Genomic DNA, 25,385 nt, shown 5'->3' on the forward strand with positions numbered 1-25,385 from the left:
GCAATGTGGGACAGAGATCTTGGAATGAGCTGAGACTCAGCATCAAGGGATTGAGAAAACCTTCTTGACCAAAAGAGGGAAGAGGGAAATGAGACAAAGTGTCAATGGCTGAGAGATTCCAAACAGAGTCGAGAGATTATCCTGGAGGTTATTCTTATGTATCAAGTAGATATCATCTTGTTATTCAAGATGTAATGGGGAGGCTGGAGGGAACTGCCTGAAAATGTAGAGCTGTGTTCCAGTAGCCATGTTTCTTGAAGATGATTGAATAATGATGTAGCTTTCACAATGTGACTGTGTGATTGTGAAAGCCTTGTGTCGGATGCTCCTTTTATCTACCTTGTCAACAGACCAGTAGAACATATGGAATAAAAATGAATAACGGGGGGAAGAAATGTTAAAATAAATTTAGTTTGAAATGCTAGTGATCAATGAAGGCAAGGGGTAAGGGGTATGATAGGTATAATCTTTTTTTTTTTTCCTTCCTGTGTTCGTTTCATTTCTTTTTCTATTGTCTTTTTGTTTCTTTTTCTGAATTAATGCAAATGTTCTAAGAAATGATGAATATGCAACCAGGTGATGATATTGTGAATTACTGATTATGTATGTTTTATTTTGTTTATTTTTAAATTAATAAATAAATTAAAAAATTAATTTAGGCTTCATTAGGAATTTGTGTACAATATATCATAAATAACAAAAGAAAAATAAATTTAAAAAAATTTAAAAAATTTTTTCCAACAGCTTCAGGAAGAACATAACTGCAGAACTGTTTTTATGTTAGAAAGGAAAATTATTCAGATATACTTTTTAAAATAAAAGATTGATACATTTTTATGAGTTGGTCTCCATTTGAAAAGATTTATTCATAAAGTAAGACAATTTTAAAAAGTTTCCAATTTTAAAATCTGCAATCAGATCTTTCAGCTTCTTAGTCTTAGTATACCGGTCTTCTTTAATTATCATCTAAAAAAAATCTACTAATTATTAAATTTTGACTGGTGAGAAATATCCTGAACTTCCATGGCCGTTTCCTCCTCTTACATATTGTCAATAACCCAGCTGAGAATGCATAATAGTTAGAATTTACAGAGTACTTTATTTTCTATAAGCCTATAAGAACAGGGTAAAATAACTATCCTAACTCATGTGAACCTGGTGTAGTTTTTTTAATGACAGTTTTTTTTGGGGGGAGAGTTACTATTGCTGATTTAGTGATGAGACTGCTCCCATTAATAGAACATATGGTAATTTTATGATAAGTGTTACTTTTAAGGTTTACAGTCGGAATTTCTAAATCTACTCATGTTCAATCTTATAGTTTCTAAATAAGTACCTCTATTTAGACAAGGTACTTCCCCCTTGTCTAAAGAGGACAAGGAGAAATACCATCCAATGAGTTTTGACCTGAAGAATTATATAAGGTTCAAAGTAAAATGATACATATGGTCTCTTAAGTATTACTCACAAAACTGTTCTATAGTGTGGTTACCTACTTTCAGAGCATAAAATCTCTGTGGTATAGGGCTAAATTAATTAAAAGTTCCATTTACTGTGTCTTTTCCTACAGGAATTCCTTTATCTTTGATTGCTAAATAGATTTCACAAGGTTCACATTAAAAAAAAAAAAAAACAAGAATAAACTTGAAATATGTCATTGGTAATAGAGTTCAGCAGGAGTTAGAAACAGGGTAAGACAATGGGTAATTGAAGCTGAAGGGATACAGACTGTGCAACAGGACTAGATATAAAAACTCAAAAATGGACAGCACAATAATACCTAATTGTAAAGTAATCATGTTAAAACACTGAATGAAGCTGCATCTGAGCTATAGGTTTTTGTTTTGTTTTGTTTTGTTTTGTTTTGATTTTACTATTATTACTTTTATTTTTTTCTCTATATTAACATTCTATATCTTTTTCGGTTATGTTGCTAGTTCTTCTAAACCAATGCAAATGTACTAAGAAATGATGATCATGCATCTATGTGATGATGTTAAGAATTAATGATTGCATGTGTAGAATGGTATGATCTCTAAATGTTGGGTTAATTTCCTTTTTTCCGTTAATTAAAAAAAAAAAAAAAAAGAGAAGGAATAATTGGAGATGAAGGGATACAGACTGTACAACGGGACTGGATATAAAAACTCAGAAATGGACAGCACAATACTACCCAATTGTAATGCAATTGTGTTAAAACACTGAATGAAGCTGCATGTGAGGTATAGGTTTTTTGTTTTTGTTTTTTTTGTTTTTTTTTCTTTCTATTATTGTTTTAATTCTTATTCTGTTGTCTTTTTATTTCTTTTTCTAAATCGATGCAAATGTACTAAGAAATGATGAATATGCAACTATGTGATGTTATTAAGAATTACTGATTGTACATGTAGATTGGAATGATTTCTAATTGTTTTGTTAATTCTTTTTTTAATTAATAAAGAAAAATAAATAAAAAATAAAAATAAAAATAAAAAAAAAAAACAACTTGACGATCAGCAGTGCTACTATCATGGAAATTTTCAAACATGCTTTATAAACAAATAAGAGCCTGATATTCTTAAAAGTAGCAATCATTATATTGTTTAGATACCTATAGGTATCTAACTATATTAGGAAAGGAAAACTTTAAAATATAACTGGACCTCAAAAAAAAATTTTTTTTAAAGGAAAGATCAATTTTACCAAGTGGTCTACTGTTCAGGTAAATAATTGATTTAGGGAAACCAAATCAAGCACCCATTTGAAAAAAAAAAAAGAATAACCTATCTTTTCCCTACATACAATGTGTTTCTACTTGAGCTCTAGTTTTGTAACTCTATTATCAGAGACTAAGAAAAATAGCACTCTGATAAGTAATCAATCAGCAGAATTAACCATATGTAGTATTTCTAATGTAAATGGTTACCTGAGAAGTCTGTCAGAAGTCTTGCTAGGATATGCTTGTTTACCAGTTCAGTCTTGCTAAGGCTGGGAATAACACCTACTCTAGTTGTTTCTTTGATAACAGTGGGCTTTTTGGAAATCTCAAGATTAGATTCAGTTTTGACGTTTGTATGTTCTAGGATGACATATGATCTCTGCGACCAAGAAGTCTCTGGAGCAAATGATAAAGTTTGTTTGAGTATTTCTTCAGAAGGAGATTCTACTTTATCTTGTGCAGGAACTGACTTCTTGACTGGTCTTTCACCTAATTCTTTAAGGGCTCTGATGGTGAGCTTTTCCTGTTCTAAATCAAGAGATGCTATTGAAGTACCTTGGATAAGGAAAAAATCCCGATGCTCACTTCCATTTGTTACTTTGCTTTGTTCAGAGTATTTGTATTTTATGTCTTTAACTTCAGAACCATCTGAATTGCTTTCATGCCAGATACCTACAGGAAGAGTTGTTTTCAAGTCTGCCTTCTCTGATACTTCTTCAAAGGCACTTCCTTTACCTTTAACCAATATTCCTTTCTCTCTGTTTTCTGTAAAGGGTGCTACCAGGTCCTCTGGGGAAGAATCATCTACATCTTTAACAATTTTCTTCCCATGTAATGACTCCAAACAGGCAGAAGTTGTCATGTTCAGTGAGAATTCTGTCTCATTAAAGACATTTGGAGATGCTACTGAAGAAAGTTTTGGGTCCTTAGTTACAACAGGCTTTTCAGGAGCGACTTCACTCATATTAGCTGATTGCTTCACATTTTCTGAAGGGATATTCACATCAGATACTTGTGAAAATTCCCCCTCACCAACTGGATTCCTTCCAAGGATATCAGGCTGAACTTGTGGTCTAGAGACACTGATGGACTCTTCAAAGCTTTTATATGTTTTATTTTCCCTGTTACAACTGGGAATTTCTTTGATTTTTCTTTCACCTGTTTTCAAAATAGCACTTGGAATGGAAACAGGTTTTTCAGTCTGAATTTTGTTACTTTCAAATGACACATCTGCTGTGATATCCTCTATTACTGTGTCATCGGACTCACCAGAACTATCAGCCTCTGTTATTTCTCCCAACATGGAGCTCTGCCAGTTCATGTCATCTTTTAGGTGGTCATTAGGTAAAACCACTTTCACCATGGCCACCCTAGAACTCAAAGGCACACACTTCTCCAATGGAGACCCAGATAATTCTGATAGTATGTCATCTTGTTTCTGCATATTGCCTTGCATTCCCTTGGTACTGACTTCCTTTGTGGAATGAAGATAATCCAGTGTAGTTTTTTCAATGATAGCATTTTCTTGTGGGAGAGATGCTTCTGTCCAATCATTTGCTGATTTAGTGATGGGACTGCTCCCATTAACAGAACATATGGGAATTTTCTGATGAGTGTTATTTTTAAGATTTACAATTGGAATTTCTAAATCATATCTACTCATGTCCAATCCTACAGTTTCTGTGATGTAGTCAGAAGATTTATCACACTGTTGTTTCACTTGAGGTGCCAGATCCCAAGTCAATATTTCATTAGTAAAGTTATGCATATCATTCACACATCTAGACACCTCTTCCAAGGCTGCAGTTGTGTGTGAAAACTGTCTAGTGAGCAATGCAGAGGTTGGGTAAAGCCCTATTTCTTTATTTCTCAGTGGATATACTTTGTCATTAGTTTCTGTAATGTCTGCAGAAGATTCTCCATCAGTGTTCACTGCCCAGCTACCAAAATCATTTATGCTCTCCTTATATGACTCCTTAAACTCTTCATCAAATGCTGCTTTGTCAGTAATTACTTCAAATGGTGATTCAGGGGAATCTTTTTCAATACCACCTCCTGAAATTTCAGATGGGGATAAGGAATATGTATGAATGCCTTCAGCCTTAGACTGCTCAGGGCGTGGTTTCTGGGCTGTTAGAAAAGTGAACCCGTCATCAGCATCCAAGGCAGTTTTATCATTTTTACTTGGTTCCTCATTTGGGTCTTTGGACTCTTGATCTTTATTTACTTGCTGTTTCATCTGGCCAAATTCCTTTGAGAAGGAAGCAGGATGCTCTGAGAAACTGGCTGGAATGGAAGGCTGGTTACAACGAACTCCTGCTTCAGTAGAAACTGGGGGATTGGCTATGTCTTTACTTGCTGCTTGAGGCTTTTCCATCTTTTTCATATCTAGAAGAGCCAAGCAGTCTTTCCCTTCTTTGGCTAAAATAGGCTGGCTGTTTAACGCTTTGCTTTTTTCTCCATGTAGTGTTGTAAGGTCAATATTTTCTATTTCAGAAGATGAAAAAAAGGAGGAAGTCATAATTTCTGAAGGTGCCTCATCAGAGCAAAGAGAGCTCAATCCTTCTATGGTCAGAATTTGAAAGAAAACAATTGTTTACTGCATACAGTTACACATTAGCTAGTCAGGCCAAGCAGCATGCTTTCGTTTTTTAAAATTATATATAAATAAATATATACACACACACAGGATGTATATATAGACACAAATATGTAACAAAACAATGATCAACAGCTGCCCTACAAGACATGCATAACATTGCCAACAGTGAAACAGAAAGCCATTATCATGCTATAAATTGCAAATGACGAAAAATTTTCACAGCAAATACTTTTCAATCTGTATAATTGTTTTCACTGTTGAGTTAAAGCATAAACAAGATTAGTGAGACTGGGAGATGTGGGGAAGTTGTTTTGTCTTTTGTTATTGGGGTGGGGGGAGAACTATTAAGAAACAACATAATCCATACAAAAATAAACATTTTGATAATATGAAGAACTGATACAGTCATCTGAAGTTGAACCTTTCAGAACCATTCAGAAAACACATTCTGTCTGTAACTCTACTGTCATAGTTTGACAGTAATCTAAGAAAAAAGTAAGTGGCCAAAAGATCTCTAGGCAGTACAGAGAACCCTTCTTGAGCCTAAAAGTGAGACTAGAATGATCCTAATTGATCCACAGGGACAATTCATCGCATGCACAGATGACTTAAATGGTAAGGAAAAACTGGTCTGCTCCAAAACCTGCCACATTAACCAAAACCGAACCATTCAATTTGGTTTCTTTGGTTAAGATAATCTTAACTTCAAAAATTCTTTTAAAATATCCTTCTAAAAGTAATACCTTAATTAGGCCTTATCAGTTATTAATACCACAGTAACTATTTATTTACCACATTATTTTCCAACTTTTCAAACCAGCAACTTTTTATTGGGAAAAGATAAAAACAATCATCCCAAGGGCAGGCACTGTCTTTCTTGCACATTGCATATCTTTGGAACTTGGAACAAACTAGGTCTTAAATAAATAGTTCCAAATGAATGAATCAAAGATTCAGGCTGGTCAAGTGAGATCCATGTGGAATCAGGGCAGCAATATCCTAAGCATGTATGAAGGATTGGAACCATGTAAAAGGAAAATTCCTTTGAGAACACCATTATTCAGCTTCTGTTTTCTTTTGCTGGTAAGAGGCTGAATAATAATATTAAACAAGAGCAAAATTATGACTATTCAAAATTATTTTATTAAAGATGAAAATAATTACCTTATTGCAATATAAAAAATTTCACTATTATAAAAATGTTTTGAAATGCCAGATAAAGTTTCCCCCTTTTTGATACATCAATGTAATTTGATATAATACAGTTTGACCTTTAGAACTGTGTAATTATAATCTTGGGTATTGGGGGCGGACAAAGTTTTCATAATTGAGGAAAAACTGTTAAAAGTTTGGTGGTACAAATTGGACAGTGGGATAGAAAATATTTTAAGTAAGCTACAAATCCTAGTAAGTTCTAACATAGTAAACAGGTTTTATATCCATCATAATATAGTGTGGAATACTCAGAATGGTTGGATTAAAGGTATAATATAAATGAAGCCCTATTATAGCTTTAAAAACCTCAAGTTTAAATACTATAGGCTACATTTAAATAAGAAATATCCCGTAATCTAAGCTACATATTGTTATTAATCTTGCTGATCACGGACACGTTCAATGGATTAGATTTGGGTTAAGGTAACCATTTGGGAATGCCTCCCTCTGAACAGGAATGGAACTTTGAGGTGAGCAAAACTGACTCCATTCCACAGTGAAAGATCAGCCTGTATGTTTTATAGAGACAGATTTCAGATGCTCCAAACTTGCCATCTTACAGACAAAAATCAACAAAATGAATTAGTAATAATTCAACAAATATTTACTGAGTACCTACAATGGGCCAGACACTGTTTTAGAAATTGGGTTTAGAACAGTGAACAAAAGAGAAAAAATACTTGCCTACCTGCCTTTGTGGAACTTACAATACAGAAGGAGAGACAGACAATAAGCAATACCAATATATATAAAATGATGATGATGATGGGGTGGTGCTTGATGAAATAAAAAGGAAAGGAACCTAAATTGAATGTTAATCAAAGAATGCACACATCACCAAAACAAAAGCATGGTAAAATGTTCTAAGCTTTGCCAGAAGACAAATCTGTCAGTTTACTAAGTCTTGCATCCTTCTTATCTTCCTTGAATTCTAAATACTCCTCCCCAGTAAGGTATATAATAATCTGAGATAAAACTAGATTAGGTTAGAAGCCCTAATACCAGAGTTCCTATAAGTCCTGTACTAAATGCCATGATTTCCTGATAAGACTTCAAACATTTTATTAAAGATTCTTTAATATGGAATATCTATAATATATACCAAAATAATTTTAATCATGCCCTAATATTTGGGGTAGATAGTGTTTTTCTGGGGGGCAAATTCAAAGGTAAAGAGCATGATGTTGCATTAGTTCCTCAATGACTGTAAATGCAGGTGCTAGCTCTCATTATGGTCAATTAAGCTTTCCAATATGTAGCCAAAAAGTTACCATCCATCTATACTTGAATTTTAGCGATCTTGTTTAGAATTTCAGCAAAAGAAATTTCTTTGGCTAACTGGAAGTCAAACAAATTTGGATAGCACTGATTTGTACTAAGACAACGGAAAAAATTGGGCTGGAATTAGTTTATAAAGCCGTGAAAATATTAAACATAAAAAGAAGTCCAGAATTCAATAAGTCTTTTGCACAACTTCCATAAAGAAAGACTCTCCCAATTAGCCTGGCAAAATGGCAGAGCACTCCAGAGAGTTTAAAGGTTATTTTTAAAATACCACCTACCATAAAACTGCCTGGTAGAATAACCCTGGATTATTTTGTATCTTGGAAAATGTCTACCATCTTTCCTTTTTCATAATTTTATAGCTCACTCCAAGAGATTTTCAATACTACTCAAAACAAACCTTCATCAAAAATCTCATTAAGAACACTAAAGATAAAATTTCAACTTATGTGTGAGACTAAAGCAAAAAATGTTTATTTGGTACAAAATTTATACTTTGACTAGTGCAAGTCCTAATATAACTTATGTAGATAGTTGGTTGAACAATGTAAGTACATGGAAAGGACATGAGATTTTGTTGGTTTGTCCAGAGTGATGCCCCGATGAATCCCAGAGTGATTTGATCAGAGAGTGGAAAAGTATTTGCAAAGTATTCCCCTTTGGGGAATGGTGAGAATGGGGGAAAATTCAACACCCACCCCAGGTGAATTCTTGATATTCTCACAAGCAGTGTGGACAACCAAAGCTATAGGCTGAGCCCCCAGTCTTGGGGTTTGTTCATATGAAACTTAACCCCGCTAAGGATAGGTCAAGCCTACTTAAAATTAGGCCTAAGAGTCACCCCCAAGAGAGTCTCTTTTGTTGCTCAGATGTGGCCTCTCTCTCCAGCCAACACAACAAGCACACCCACCACCCTCCCTTGTCTACGTGGGACATGACTCCAAGGAGTGTGGACCTTCCTGGCAACATGGGACAGAAATCCTAGAATGAGTAGAGACTCAGCATGAAGGGACTGAGAAAAACCCTAGAATGAGCTGAGACTCAGCATCAAGGGATTGAGAAAAACCCTAGAATGAGCTGAGATTTAGCATCAAGGGATTGAGAAAACCTTCTCAATCAAAAGGGGGAAGAGTGAAAGGAGACAAAATATCAATGGCTGAGAGATTCCAGAGTCGAGAGGCTATCCTGGAGGTTATTCTTATGCATTAAGTAGATATCATCTTGTTATTCAAAATGTAATGGAGAGGCTGAAGGGAACTGCCTGAATGTAGAGCTGTGTTCCAGTAGACATGTTTCTTATGATGATTGTATAATGATATAGCTTTCACAATGTGACTGTGTGATTGTGAAAACCTTGTGTCTGATGCTCCTTTTATCTATCTTGTCAACAGATGGGTAGAACATATGAAATAAAATTAAATAATAAGGGGAACAAATGTTAAAATAAATTTAGTTTGAAATGCTAGTGATCAATGAAAGGGAGGGGTAAGGGGTATGGTATGTATAATTTTTTTTCTGTTTTCATTTTATTTCTTTTTATGTTATCTTTTATTTCTTTTTCTGAATTGATGCAAATGTTCTAAGAAATGATCATGATGATGAATATGCAACTATGTGATGATATTTTGAATCACTAATTATATATGTAGAACAGAATGATTATATATTAAGAATGCTTGTGTTTCTTTGTTGTCATATTTTTTAAATTTAAAATTAATAAAAAAATTAAAAAAGAACACAAGAATTATATAATGGAAATAACTGAACATATTCGCTATTAAGAGTTCTAATCACTTAAAAATATGGTGCTACTTTAATTATTAACAAACAAGACTTATACATCTAGTAGATTTGTTAAAAAAGAAACCAAAGTATGGTGGGGTAAGGGGTAAAAAAAAAGTTAAAACCCTACAATGATGTTGTGAGCATGCTCCCAATCTTATCAAGTACTAAGCTCCAAGCTTATACATAGTTTATTAAACTCTAAATATTCAGAAGTCTCCATGTAAGTATATCACCTGAAATAAGGCTAGGAAATTAAGTTGGCAGTCCTATCCTAAATCTCTAGAACTCTCCAAGCCCAAAATTTCTATTAAAAATACAAAATCTTCTCATAACACTTAATAATTATGTGGCCTTGGGCAACTTGCTTAATCTCATCTAAAAGATGGGGATTACTAAAGGACCTAACTTTAACAAAAGAGTTGTTGTGAGGACTGGATAAGTTAATACATGTAAAATGCTTAGAACAGTATCTGGCACTTAGTAAATGCTCAATAAATGTCCCCAAATACCACATTCTCAAAAAAATCTCTCTTCTTATACAGACTCCAAACTATATGCCTCTTTTTACTGGGAGAGAGAAAGAAAGCATATTGTCAAATCATAATCACCTCCATCTAGTAACAATACAGAAAATCCTCATTCAGAGTTTAGGTACTTTTTTTCCTACCACTCATAAATAAAGAAAAGTATAGTTTAATTAGTTACACAATTTTCGAATCAGTTAGTACAAGCCAGATACCTATTATACCTCAAGAATTGCGCTAGGTTCTCCCTTTAGGTTCAAACTTTAAAACTACTACTAATATTTCATGGGCTTTCTCTGACTTACTCAATTTCATGGAAGGGTGGAGAGCTCAGGAATCTGTATTACAAGTTTCCAGGTATTAAACCTGATATGAGAATCTAAGCTTTACTCTCTTTTATTAGTTTTAGAAGCCTAGAAAAATCAAAGCTGAACTTCAGAACTCCAGTCCTATAAAATCCCCACTTAAGATGAGTGCCACTCTTCAATGCCATTCCTCTCTACAGATTATCTTGTCTGGGAGCACAACTCAGAGCTTGTAGGGCATAGAGCGGTAGTGATCCTTTTGTGCCTGCTTTAAATACTTCTATATGTATATATACTAATTTTAAAGCAGTTCTAAATTCTGATTGGAATAAAGTAAGGACTCCCCTTGACTACAAAATTTGATATGGGAATAGAGGAAGAATGTTTTCTCTTCTATGGTTACAGTATCTTATCTCACAGAGTAAGGCTGGAGGTTAAAATGACAACATGGAAAGACAACTTCCAAGTGAATACTGTGCATGTACCAAATAAATACATGTGATATTAAGAATTACTGATTGCATATGTAGAATGGAATGATTTCTAAATGTTGTGTTAATTTTTTTTAATTAATAAAAATAAATAAATAAATAAATACATGTGAATTTTTAAAACTTGCATATAGTCTATCCTTGAAAATATCTTCTCTTTACTTTGTTTTTTACTCCCCAACTGTAACTTAGAAATTTATTTGTTCAGGTGTGAATAATTTAACTACTGAATACATAATCTGATCTAGAAACAGGTAAACAATAATGAATGTTATATCCTTTATCAAAGCATTTTTTCTAAAAAGAACAAATAGCTTAAGAATGTAATAGCTACTACTTGGTTACTGCCCACACCTCCCCCTTAGGAAATCTGTTACTTTTAATTAAAAGGACAGGTTACATGGAAATACAATGCACCTTGGTAAAAGGGTGCCATCCTGTAGTAGCCACTAAGTTACTTTTTCACACATACTATGCATATTTATAAGAGGCTTGAAATATTCAGGTATAGGTTTTCCTACACTTGAATTTTCTCATGTTCACAAAACAAGAAAAGACAAGTTATCGTGCAAAACAGTATCAGCAACTTTCAGCCACAGCATCAAAATAGGAAGTTAGCCAGCAGACACTTTGCAGCCAAGCTAGATCCTAAACAAAAAGTATCTTTTGTACAAAGAAAAATGTTTTGCTTTTTCTCTTTTTTAAAAAAGGCTGTAACTGGCAAATTTTCTTCCCCAATGCTTGCCCCAAAGTTCAGTGTTGTTAACTTCCTATTCCAGATGCCTACCATATTAAGTCAAAGTGGTCAAAATGAAATGCAAACGTTCATGAGTGCAAATGTGCTTCCAATTCTTCCAAATTCACCACTGTGGATGTATCCTCTCTTTTCACCTACTTTTCTTCTTCCAATTTTTCTAAAGAAAATCATAGCATTTTCTGGCCTCAATTTTATCAAAGCTTTCAAAAGTGGAAACCAAATTTCAGTTTGATTTTGTATCTGATGGAGGGAGCACATCCTCCAGATAAAACTAAATTACATCATTAATAGTGGTAGTGTGGTTAAGATGACAACTTCAGTCCCTTTTGCTCTCATGATTTTAATATTAACCTCAAAATGTTATCTCTAAACAAATTTCTAAACTCCAAAATGCAACTATTTTATTTAATCATTTTCATTGTAGGTACAGTGGTTATGAGCACGGACTTTAGACTCCTACTCTATCACGTATTTGCTCTATGACCTGAGCAAGTTAAAAACGTCTTTAAATTTGCTCTATTTTGAAATTCTCAGGGATAGATGAAATTTAACACTGCTAAATGGAAAAAAGAATCAGTAAGTAAAACTGCAATGATGACCTACTCAGGAATACAACTCATTTATGAAGGAATGGATCATTCCATTAATATTCTAACCATAAATCTATTCATTAGTTATCAAAAAGCTTAATTTTCTAGTTTATGAAGCTGTATACTTCAAAGTAGTACAATTTAATAAATATCACATAATTTACCCTTGAAAACTTAATTGATGTTTACTCAGTCTAAATTAATGACAGTTTTTTGTATATTCATCTCCCTGAAACCCAATAATGATGAATATATATTTCAGGAATAAAATACATCATTCTATTTAAAACATTTTTATAATGGTAACATGTATAAAAAAAATTTCCCATTTTAACCACTTTCAAGTATACAATTCAGTGGTGTTAATTACATTCACCATGTTGTGCCACTGTCACTACCAACCATTATAAGAGCTCTTATATCTAAAAATGCACTATTTAATTATTGCTACATATTGCTTAACATGGTTTAGGTATATAAAAAGAAAACACAATTTCCCCAAGGCTAAATGGCCAAAGGATACAGAAGTCAGAGGAAGATATTGAGTTGATGTCAATGTGGACTTGTGGTGTCTGCTGGTGGTGGCAGTCACTCTGAAGGGTCAATGGGGGACAAAACAGGCCCCAGGGATGCTGCAGTGGTTTTACCGCAGTAGACCAAGTACATTAAGAATTCCCTGCTCCCTTCCTTTTATTAAGGCACACTGAAACTACCAGTCTTGGCTACCCTAGAGCCCACTTAATCATTTGCCAAACCATCTATCAAACTCGTCTCTAGACCACCAAGGATGTGGAGCACCAATTGGCCTACTTTCCATGACTTTTTGCAGGGGAAAATGCTACTAATAGAGGCTAGTTTACAACACCTTCAGGGATAAAGCATTTGCAACTGCCTCTTTACAATGCCCTTTTAACAACAGCATTCGCCTGAATCTGCATTGCTCAAAATAATTTTTATAAAGCAAAAAGTTAGGACAAATGTATATTCATTTATACTCTACTTATTGTGAAACCAAAGCCTATTTATTTAGTTTTAATTAGAAATATCCTATGTATTATTTCCATTCTACTTGAGTACACATGTAATTTTTCCTAATGTGGATTAAAATAATGTTAAGCCTTGACAGTTATCTTCTCAGCATTTTATACCTTAGTTATGTTCTGTTTGGGTTGTGTTACTGCACTATATTTAAGATTTCAATTATCCCAATTTTGTATGAAAAAAGTGATTTAAAGTTTAGCTATGAGGAATGTATTTTTAAATATCAGAAATATATACAATAGGGACAATAAAATTTTTTATTTACACTGTATATTTTTATCACTTTATCTTTCAGAGTAGAATAAATGTTATATCTATTTGTTTAAATTATTAAATTTCTCATCGGAGGAAAAAAAATACCTTAAAAATATAAATCTGGATCCCAGATGTCAAAAAAAAATAACAAAACCCCTTTGTATGTTGGAATTAATTTCTAACATTTACAAAGTATCTATTTTTTTAATGCAAACAAGTTAACTTCCAAGGTCTTGATTCCACCCACACAATATCCAAATTTACACAAACGAGATACACTATAAAGGGGTGGGGAGAGCTAATGTCACCAGTCATCCGACTGAATTAAAAGCAAATTGTCTACCATTTTCCTAAGAAGCAGATTAAACCAAGTAAAGATTTTCCTATGTTCATTTTATCCCATTATGTCTCTATTCCTAAATCAAAATCTTCATAACAAACCAGCATCCAGATTTTGCAGTTAAAAAATTCTGGCTGGGACAATAAAATGTTATCAATGGGGCTCCTTAAACCTATCTTTAATAACTTAAATCACCTATTTTTCTTTTTATAATTTTTTATCTTTTTAAAATTTTTCTTATTTTTCATAAGGGTTTTCCAGTACATCAAGCACAAATGAAGGAGTACTTTTTATTATTAGTATCAATTAATGATGAGCACAGTTCCCTTTCCTCCAGATTCTTAGCAGTGTAACCTGCCCCCACTTACCGAAACATATAGCTATCACTCTCCCATTCCCTTTGCATTGCCTGGTAGAATGAAAAAACAAAGCCAAAACTTAATCTCTGGGACAACAAATCTTGCTTGCCAAAAAAGTCAAGTGACTTGTTCAATATTTGTAAGTAATGTGGAACTAGCCTAGCTCTTGGGACAAATCTCAGATAAGTTTGTGCTAAAGGAATTGCATGAGGTTGGTATTTTAGTAGTTCAGTTCTCCAAATGTATAACTGCAAATCAATAAGTTAAGTGGATCCTGGAGGTGGGGTTATTTTCTGAACTACAATTTTGTCTGCTCCAAATTTGTGGGCAACGTTTGCTTGTGTGTGTGTGTGTGTGTGTGTGCAGGGTCTGGGAATCGTGCACCCGAGGTTTTACTTTTTAAGAAATACTTTCCATTACACCTAAAGCTAATGCTATTTGTTAAGGATCCACCCAGTCTCATTCTACTTAACCTTCAGAGGAAACCCACTGGAAACTGCTAAATATAAAGGAGTGGTTGTCACTGATTTTTATTTTAAGGGATTTAGGGGGAAACAGAAAACTTATGCTCATATTCCCAGTTACAGCCTCTTTCTCAACATTTTTCTTTATTAATGCACAAAAAACGACAGACTTGCCTTGTGAGGTCGAAAATAGAGATACAGGCTGAGAGGAAGAGGAAGAAACAAAGGAATCTGAAAGAAAATATACAGCATGAGAATTTGACAACCTCACACAGGAATTTTAACTTGAATTTTTTTCTGAGGGGGGGCAAGCATCATGATTTCATTGATTTTAACAAGAGCGGGAAAAACCCCAATTTTAATTTCCAATTACTGTTTTCACTCACCTGGCAGAAAAACCTTATTTCATTTTCAAGAAGCATTTCTAAAAGTTAATTCAATTTTTGGAGGGTCAAATACCCTCATCTTCAAAAGAAGAAAAAAGGAATCTCTAGCACTTTTAAACAAAAATACCTTCAAGAACAGATGATGCTTCTCTGCTAGTCTGTGTGGAAAGGGAAAATACATATTTTAATACTAATATTTGCTTTTAACTGTTTCCAACTGCATTTTCACCACTAACGCAAATAATTAAAAATTTATAGTTGGTAAATATGTAAAGTTAATCCTGACTACTTGAAAAATAAAAACACAATTAATTCACTGGGAAAATAGGATTATATGAAAAATCTTCATCTTCTAAAATTATACACTTATAAATTTGGCAACATATATTAAGACTCTAAAATGCACAAGTTATACTTCTTGTATAAATTCTAGGAATTTATCCTACAGACATATTTGCCTACATGTACAAAGACATGTGTTTAGGGATATGCATAACAGCACCTGCTATAAATACTAGAAATAATATAAACATCCATCAACTGAGGACTAGTTAAATAAACTGTTATATCCATACAATGGAATACCTGTTGCCATGAAAAAGAATGAGTTATAGCTAGAGATGCTGATGTGGAACAAAAGCTTACAAATTAAAAAAGCAAAGGGCAAAAGTATGTCCCCAAATAAGTGTTAACTGGCATCAATGCCTAGCTTTTCAAAAAGGACTACAAGGGGTGGGGCTTAGTTTACTCTTCTTGGGCTTGTTAACAAACCATGAATATAAATTACATTTTCAGTTCAAATGGCACAAAGTCAATAAAAATAGCCATATGTAAAACAAAATCTTCCAGAAATACTCCCAGGTTTACTGATCTTTATGGCTTAACTCTTTTTTTCCCACAATTACAAAAATGTATTCACAAATGTTAGAAATATACGTAAAACTGAAGACTGCTTTAAAGAATTGGGCCATAACTACATCTACAAGCACTAATTTTAAAAAAGCTATCTAGTAAACAAATATAGAGCATATTAACAGAGACAGAATTTAATGGATAAGAGTAATTTCCTAAATCAAGACCAGATTTTTAAAATTCACTGCTTCCTAATCATCTTAAAGTGAATCATCACATTTATTTCTACAAATGAAAAGCATCTTTTCTTTCCTTTCCTTTTTTAAAATAAGCACGTTTACCTATTTCTTTAAAATGTTTCCAGATGGCTTCATTTCTATATGCATTAAATCTCTGCCAACTGCTGAGTTTAAATCTGAATAAATCTGAAAAATCAAATGGCAGTCCAATGCCAAAAATTAAAATAGACTCATATAATGCAATGAGATCCTACTAACCTGCCAGCTGTCTTGCCTTTTCACCTCCACCTAACAACCTTTCCTAGTGGAAAATTTCAACATGCAAATTTTTATGTCTAACATCTATTCTGATAAAGAATACAGATAACCAGTTACAGTTTGCAACACCCATTGCATGAGGTCCTCTAATTAAAAAAAAAAACAAAACACAAACACACATTATATTTATACATCATTATGCCACATGGACCTGAACCTGAAAATGGCGATCCTAATCCTCAAATGCTATTAACTAAGTCAAACATTTTCTTAAGTAGGTAAACCCAAGGCACTGTATCTGTGCCCACAAGAGAGAACGGTGCACTTACAGAACAATTTAGAGAGTGGTTTACAGTCAAGAGTTATTGCTTGGTCAAGTTGAAAGACTTTGAAAAGGATCACTGACTGGAATTTAGCAATCTGGCAAATTGGCACTGATGACAACAGAGTGACAAAGGGGAGGGGCCAGACACAGAAGACTTTGAGGAGTGACTGCAAGTTTTAAAAAACACCAATATTAAGAAGTATGGGGAAGGGGTGGTGTGATGGTGGCTCTGTGGCACAATTCTCGCCTGCCATGCCAGAGACCTGGGTTCGATTCCCGGTGCCTGCCAATGCTAAAATAAATAAATAATAAAGTAAAAAAAAAAAATTAAAAAAGAAGTATGGGAAGGATGGCTGATTAAGGGAAGGACTAAAATTGGGCAGCAGTTAGTGGGAAAGGCAGGGTTGAGGGAATCTTTAGAGAATGGAAATGATTTAAGCAGTTATGGAGAGAAAGGTAGGAGCCAGTAGAGGAAAAAAGTACGATGATACATAAGAAACAAAATGTGTTGGAACAAAAGCACAGGAAGATGCTAGAAGACATGGGATAAACACAGGTGGACTGGCTGAAGGTCTAATCCCAATAAAAAAACAGCCACCTGGGCAAATATGTAGTTATAAGATTGCTCACCACAGAATTTTTTTTTTAAAGGAAACAATTTAACAGAGGTCTAGTAATTAGGGACTGGTTAAATAAGCTTTGATTCCATACAATAGGATACTATTAATTAAAATTGTTTTGTAGATGAGATCGTACTGCCACTAAAAGATGTTCATAGTATACTGAATGGTAAAAAAAAGAATATTACAAAAGTAATTTAATACGATCCCATTTTGGTTAAAATACATATAATACACAAAGTAAAAGGGATAATCATAATCTATGTGTATAATGATTAAGATAATTTAAAAAATTTGCTTATCTATATTTGATTTTTTAAAAATAATGTACATGTATTACTTATTTCTAAGAATAGTTTGTTTTTTATTACAAACTAAAAGAATATATATGAAATATTAGCCATGGTTACATCTCTAGGTGGTAGTACTTGGTGATTTTTAATTTTCTTTTTATTTTTGTTTTTCCAAATTTTTCTATTATGAATATGTATTTCTATTATATATCTGAACACACATTCACTCCTCTCATCTAGATGGAAAGTGTTAGCAACTTCAGAGAAGAAAGACGCCTAAGATGGGATTTCTACCAGGTCCTTCAATAAAACTATCTAGTGAGTATTCTTAGTCTTTGTATCACTGGATTTTCAATCTTCATAATACCTTAAGATGAAAACAACCGTCAAAACTACAAGAAACAAAGGAAAAACAACAAAACCACCTTTTAAAATTACTGTGTACTGGGCTATGTGACAGTGGCTCAGTGGTAGAATTCTCACCTGCCATGCGAGAGACCCAGGTTTGATTCCTGGAGCCTGCCCACGCCAAAAATAAATAAATAAATAATAAAAATTACTGAGTACTGAATGTGTCTGATAGACGCTGAGCTATATACTTTATCTCCATATTAAATCAAATCCTTACAACCAGTGGGAAGATAGTAGAATAAGCCCCATTTTACAGAGAAGAAATCTAAAGTTTGGTAAGTAAAGTGTCAGTATCAAGATTCATCCTGAGATTTTTGTGAAAGCTTATGCCTTTCCTTTCTGTATTACCTTACCTACCAGTTAGATAATACGTCTTCATAGCTGTCTGAAATGTATGTGCTACTCACCTGAAAATTTACTAGTTAAGCTCACATTTTTTTTTTTGTATAGGCAGGCACCAGGAATCGAACCCGGGTCTCTGGCATGGCAGGAGAAAACTCTACTTGCTGAGCCACTGTGGCCTGCCCTAGTTAAGCTCACATTTTAAAACTCCATACCATACCAGTGAGATAATATATGTGTATCAATGAATTGTTCATTTTGTTGATAACTATCCTTCTAAAGCATCAGAATACAGGATTTGGAGAAGCAAATTATTTTTAGGAACTGTTTCATAGAATGACTTCTATATTTAGCCCCAAAGCCTTTTCTTTGTGTAATTTCTTTAGGTTATTAAAGCATTTTCCAATGCCCAAGGAAAAATAAATTTGCTTCAAAATTTTTTCCTAAAATCAGCAATGAAAATCAGAAATTAACCAGCTCTCTTAACATCTTTTCTAATATTAAACCACAAAATAATTTATATTTTTCCTTTCTGCTTGATAGCTAAGAATAAAAAAAAAAGCAGCAGCAGTCTTTCCACTTTTCCTCACAGCCACAATTCTTAATGGCAACTCATTATCATCAGCACAAGTTGATAAACAAAACCAATTACCATTCCTTCCTGCAACAGCTCCAGGGATGGCAGATGGATCCCTCCTCCCCCAAACTTTATGCTATTTCTTTCTTTTTTCTTACCTACTTGTACTGGCTAGGACTTCCCTTATATTTCTGAACTAGAAGTGGTAAAAGTGAACTTCCTTGAGTCTCCCAATTTTATGGGGAAAGCAATTCCTATTTTTTTTCACCACATAGTTGTATATTCATCATCATGATCATTTCTTAGAACATTTGCATCAATTCAGAAAAAAAATAAAAAGAAAACAGAAAAAAATTCATACATACTATACCCCTTACTCCTCCCTTTCATTGATTACCAGCATTTCAATCTACTAAATTTATTTTAACATTTGTTCTCCCATTATTTATTTATTTTTAATCCATACGTTTTACTCATCTGTCCATAAGGTAGGTAAAAAAAGCATCAGACACAAGGTTTTCACAATCACACAGTCACATTGCAAAAGCTGTATCATTATACAATCATCTTCAAGAAACACAGCTACAGTAACACAGTTCTACATTTTCAATCAGCTTCCTGCAGCCTCTCTGTTACTCCTTAACTAAAAAGGTGAGATCTATTTAAGGCATAAGAATAACCTCCAGGATAACCTCTTGACTCTGACTGGAATCTCTTAACATTGACACTATATTTTGTCTCATTTCGCTCTTCCCACTTTTGCTAGAGAAGGCTTCCTCAATCCCTTGATGCTGAGTCCCAGCTCATTCTAGGATTTCTGTCCCATGTTGCCAGGAAGGTCCACACCCCTGGGAGTCATGACCCACGTAGAGAGAGGGGAGGGCAGTGAGTTTGCTTGTCGTGTTGGCTGAGAGAGACAGGCCACACCTGAGCAACAAAAGAGGTTCTCTTGAGGGTTACTCTTAGGCCTAATTTTAAGTAGGCTTAGCCTATCCTTTGCGGGGTTAAGTCCATATGAACAACCCCCAAGATTGGGGGCTCAGCCTATTGCTTTGGTTGTCCCCACTGCTGGTGAGAATATCAAGAATTCTTCACTTGGGGAAGTTGAATTTTTCCCCTTTCTCACCATTCTCCCAAGGGGACTTTGCAAATACTTTTTTATTCACTGTTCAAATCCTTCTGGGATTTATCGAGGTATCACTCTGGACAAACCTCCAAGATCTCATGCCCTACTCAAGGTACCAGGTACTTATGGTGCTCAGTTAAGCTGTCTATAAGTTATATTAGGAAATGCACTAGTCAAATACAAATTTTGTGCCAAATAAACATTTTTTGCTTTAGTCTCATACATAAGCTAAAGCTTTAAAATATTAATTACCATCTATTTTCAACAAGCAATTCCTGTTTCATGATTCGAGTTCTTTTTTCTTTTAAAAAATTATCTTGGAAGTTTTAGACTTACAGAAAAATTTCAAAAATAATACAGAGTTGCCTATACTCAGTTTCCTCTATTGTTAACATCTTACATTACTGTGGTATATGTGTCATAACTAATGAGCCAACATTGATAAACTATTATTTTAAACTAAACTCCATACTTTATTCAGATTGCATTAATTTTTTCTTATATCTTTTTTCTGTCCCAAAATCTTATCCAGGGGATGCCACATCACACTTAGTTGTCATGTCTGCTTAGTCTCTTCTGGACTTTCAGTTTCTCAGATTTTCCTTGTTTCTGATGATCTTGGTGGTTTTGAAGAGTACTGGTCAGATGTCCCTCAATTTGGGTTTGTCTGATGTTTTTCTCATAGTTAAACTGGAATTATGGGTTTGGGGGAAGAATACCACTGAGGTGAACAGTCATCCTTATCATATCATATCGAGGATATATACTCTCAATATGACTTATCACTGATGATATTAACCTGACTCCCTGGCTGAGGCAGTGTTTCTCTACTGCAGTCAATCTTCCTCCACCTTTCCATTCCGTACTCTTTGGAAGCAAGTCACTAAGTGCAACTGACACTTAAGGGGTGGGGGGTTAAGCTCCACCTCAGCAAGGGGGGAAAATCTACATAAAGTAAAAATAAACCAATTACTATTGTTTTTAGTCCCACTAGAACAAGTAAACCCAGATAAGATTTTAATATTTAGTTAAATAAATGCAGCTTATTTGCTGTTAATGCTTATCTGAAGCACTCTCTGGTTAAGGATCATCTTAGTTATCCTTGTATCCTTTCTTTATAAGGCAGGGAACAGAAAAGTGGCCAGCATATAGAACGCATGGAATATGGAGGCCTGGATATTAAAGAAAACTGAACTAATGAGATTTTTAAATTTGGCTTATCTCAAAACAGAATAAGTGGTTGACTGGATTTTAGTTGTAGTAATGTGGTAATTACTAAAGCAGTAGTTCTCTCTAGAATAAGTCAAGATGATACTCATTACCACTATGTTTACTCTTTTGTTAGAACACTAAAAAAATTGGAATGATTTCCTTATACCCTTTGTATTAAGTAAACGTATATGAAATTTAAGAAGTAGATTTTGCTTGTTGTTTTGCAAGGCTTTTTGCAAAAGAAACAAAATTAAAAAGTTTTACAGGGCCAGATACCATAGCCCCTGGCCACGCCACCCCCAGGCATGGTCAACCCCACTGTGTTCTTCGATATTGCCATCAACAGTAAGCCTTTGGGCTGCATATCATTTGAGCTGTTTGCAGATAAAAAAGTTCCAAAGACAGTAGAAAAATGTCATGCTCTGAGCACTTGGGAGAAAATATTTGGTTTTAAGGGTTCTTGCTGTCACAGAATTATTCCTGGGTTTATGCACAACGGTGGTGACTTCACATGTCATAAATGCACTGGCAACAAGTCCATCTATGGGGAGAAGTTTGATGATAAGAACTTCATCCTGAAGCATATGGATTCCGGCATCTTGTCCATGGCCAATGCTGGACCCAACACAAGTGGTTTCCAGTTTTTCATCTGCACTGCTAAAACCGAGTGGTTTGTTGGAAAGCATGTCATCTTTGGCAAGGTGAAAGAGGCATGAGCATTATGGAAGCCACAGAACACTCTGGGTCCAGGAATGGCAAGACCAGCAAGAAGACCACATTGCCAACTGTGGACAAGTCTAATAAAACTTGTGTTTTGTCTGAAACACCAGACATTCCTTCTATGTAGCTCAGGAAAGCATTCTACCTCCCCTGGTCTGCTCTCAGTATCTTACCATCTTTGTGCTCTTGCGGCAGTTCTTTGGGTTCTACATTATCCTTCCCTTTCAACTCTAGCTGGATTGCAGAGCTAACTTATATGATTATCAAATAAAAATTTATACAACCAGAAATTAAAAAATAAAACGTTATAGAAAGACATAAAATGGACTGTGCAAACAGGAAAAATCTGTTACAAGTATTTTAATAACTGAACCCTTAAAATACACATCCCCAAATACTGTTACATTTGTATTTAAACAAAATCTAACTAAAAGCTCAGATTTTGTCAAGAATAAGACTGAAATCAATTTTTTGGGGGGTGGGATGGGGGGGTGCAGGGTACGTGTGTACATGGGCCAGTAATCAAACCTAGGCCTCCTTCAAGGCAAGCAAGCATTCTAACTTATTTTAACATATTTTAAAATCCTGACCTATCAGACTAGCTTACTATTGATTCCTTATTATAAGCAAGTCTCTAATATGGCAAAATGTGGCATTCATGTGGTTATTAAGACACATTAGTGGAAAATATCTAGAGTCCAGAACTAAAGACAGTAATAAAAGAAGTGAACCTTAAACCTATATTCTAGTGGGGAAGATGGACAAGAAACAGATTAACAAATTAATTTTTAGTAATAATTATTAATAATAGTAAAATGGATGATGACACGTGGTAAGAAAAATCAAGTAAGGGAGGTCAACGGGGGTGTTTTTTTTTTCCCTGTGCAAATTTAGATAGGGTGGCTAGGCAAAAGTGATATTTAAACCATGACCTAAATGAGGTAAGGCAGTGAACAGCATGGATATAAAAGGAAAGAGCATTTTGGACAGAGTAAATTGCAAAAGATAAGACTATGAGGTAGGGGGGTGTTCATGGTGTGAAGAACAGCTAGCAGAATGAACAGGGGGGATGTTGGGACCAGATGTAACATAAGCCCTTCAAGGATTTTGGTATTTGCTCTAAGTGAAATGGGAAGCCACTGGAGCATTTTGCCTACAGGAGGGACATGATCTGACTTACATTTTCACAGGCTTATACCACCTGCTGTGTGAAGAAGAATCTGAAGACAGGCAAGGGAGAAAGCAGGGAGATCAGTTAGGGGGCAACTACAATAATCCTAAAGCGGGACGACAGTAGACTGGAATGGGGTGATAGCAGTGGAGGTTGAGAGAACTGGTCAGATACAGTACATTTTCTGAAGACAGAATCAACGGAATTTGCTGATGGATGTGTGCGGAAAAGAGAGGAGTCAAGGATGATTTCCAGATTTTCTGACTTAGGCAAAAGATGGTCAGAACTGCTATATACTGAGATGGGGAATACTGAGGGAAGAACAGATTTAAAAGAAAGATTAGGAGTTCAGGTTTAGATATAGTTAAGTTCAACATGCCTATTAGACATGAAGACTTAAGATAAACATTTGAAAGTCATCAGTTTATAGATAGTATTTTTTTCTTTCTTTGTTTTTTTTTTGGTGCATGGTCTGGGAATCAAACCCAGGTCTCCTGCATGGAAGGTGAGCACTGGTTCTACCACTGAACCACCTGTGTAACTGTACAGATAGTATTTCAAAGCCAAAGAACGGATGGTCATAAATGAAATCAATGAGAACAGATACAGAAAAGTTCTAAGAATGAATCAAGTAGCACTATAATGTTTAGAAGTTGTGAAGTTAAAAGAGAACTAGCAATATGAAATCTCCAGAATAGGCAAATCTATAGAGTCAGAAAGTAAACTAGTGGTCATGAGGAGATGGAGGGGGTAGGTAGGAGTGACGGCTAGCAGGTATGGAGTTTCTTTTGAGGTTATATGGTATTAAACCGTGGTGATTGTTGTGCAACTTTGTGAATATACTGAAGGTCATAGAATTGTATACTTCAAATTGGTAAATTTTACAGCATATGAATTATACCTTAATTAAAAAAAAAAAAAGGGTAAAGAAGACCGAAGAAGAGCAACAAGTGAGAGAGGAGGAAAACTAAGAGAATGTTGTGTCATGGAAGACAAATGAAATCTGTATTTCAAGGAAAAGGGAGTAATCAATTATGCAAAAGCTGTTGATAGGGCAAGAAAATAAGGACCAAGAACTGACTAGTGGATTTGACAACGTGGAAAATAATTTGTGAACTTAACAAGAGAAGTTTCAGTAGAGTAGCAGAGCAAAGGGCACTGGGTTTAGGAACTAAAAGACCAGAAATTAAGGTTTTTAAGTTCAAGTGATCACTGAATTCAAGAGGGTGACAACCAGTTTTGTTTTTTTTTTTTAAATCACATGTTGCTTCAAATTTTAAAGAGACCAGATGCACATTGGAAAGAGAACTGGAATGGGCCCTCGTCCCTTAATTCTGTCCCCACCCTCAATTCCATAGCCATGAAGGCACATCACTTAACTGTAAGAGCCTGGTTTCTCATTGGTAATAAGAAGCGATTTATATGGCTACCTCATAGATAGTAGGCTTAAGAGTTCACATAGGATTAACACAAGGCTTTCTCCAACTGAATACAGCCTCTTGAGGGATGATCTATATTTTATTTACCTTCCTATCCCGCACCTAGCAAAAAGCTTTAATGTACATTCAAACATCTGTTAAGTTAATGTGTGGGCACAATTTAAATCATAAATCAGTATACAAATGAAAGTATTATAAAAATCAATTATTTCTATCTCAATTGTAAAATGAAGACATGACATATTCAATGTTGAAATACTTTTAGGTAACAGGAGGAAAGGGAGGTTGTATCAATTTTTAATTAAAAAAAAAGAGTTGTCTAGTTTGTCTAGTATATCCTTCAATATATCCTGAAGGGCAAGATAATCAATCTGCCAAACAACAATGTGTCAAAAAGCTTACCTTTCCCTTCTTTGTTAGGTTATGATGATGTGCTTCCTGGGAAAAATGAATCAGATAATTGAAGAAAATAGGTAAGGATATTTCTTTGAAATTTAAAAAGACCATCGCAAGAGAAGGACTACTTACTGACAAATAACTGACTTCCCTAAAAGGAAAATGGAACTGCAAACCCTACACAATATTTAAAGAGGTTGTTCTCTCTGAAGTTGCAATATCATATATCTTATGTAAGTCACAGATATGTAGTAAAAGACTTAAATGATGCAATCACAAGCAATATTGATATTTTACTTCTTTCAAAA

The 25,385-nt window shown here is 34.5% G+C and overlaps 1 protein-coding gene across 5 annotated transcripts in view; it reads right to left on the reverse strand.

The window, feature by feature from the left end:
- The window catches only part of RTN3 (reticulon 3), an 89,160-nt gene that overhangs the window by 51,462 nt on the left and 12,313 nt on the right, over positions 1 to 25,385 (reverse strand). The window contains exon 2 of one of the 5 annotated variants that reach the window (XM_077115910.1): positions 2,906 to 4,984. The exons of 3 other annotated variants lie outside the window; for them this stretch is intronic. In XM_077115910.1, the coding sequence (XP_076972025.1) occupies positions 2,906 to 4,984 (2,079 nt within the window). Of the gene's footprint in view, positions 1 to 2,905; positions 6,460 to 25,385 lie in introns of those variants that run through there. One more of the 5 variants, XM_077115906.1, reaches the window with a different exon arrangement.

The sequence above is a fragment of the Tamandua tetradactyla genome, chromosome 9 (genome assembly GCF_023851605.1).
Source record: "Tamandua tetradactyla isolate mTamTet1 chromosome 9, mTamTet1.pri, whole genome shotgun sequence".
Taxonomy (NCBI): domain Eukaryota; kingdom Metazoa; phylum Chordata; class Mammalia; order Pilosa; family Myrmecophagidae; genus Tamandua; species Tamandua tetradactyla.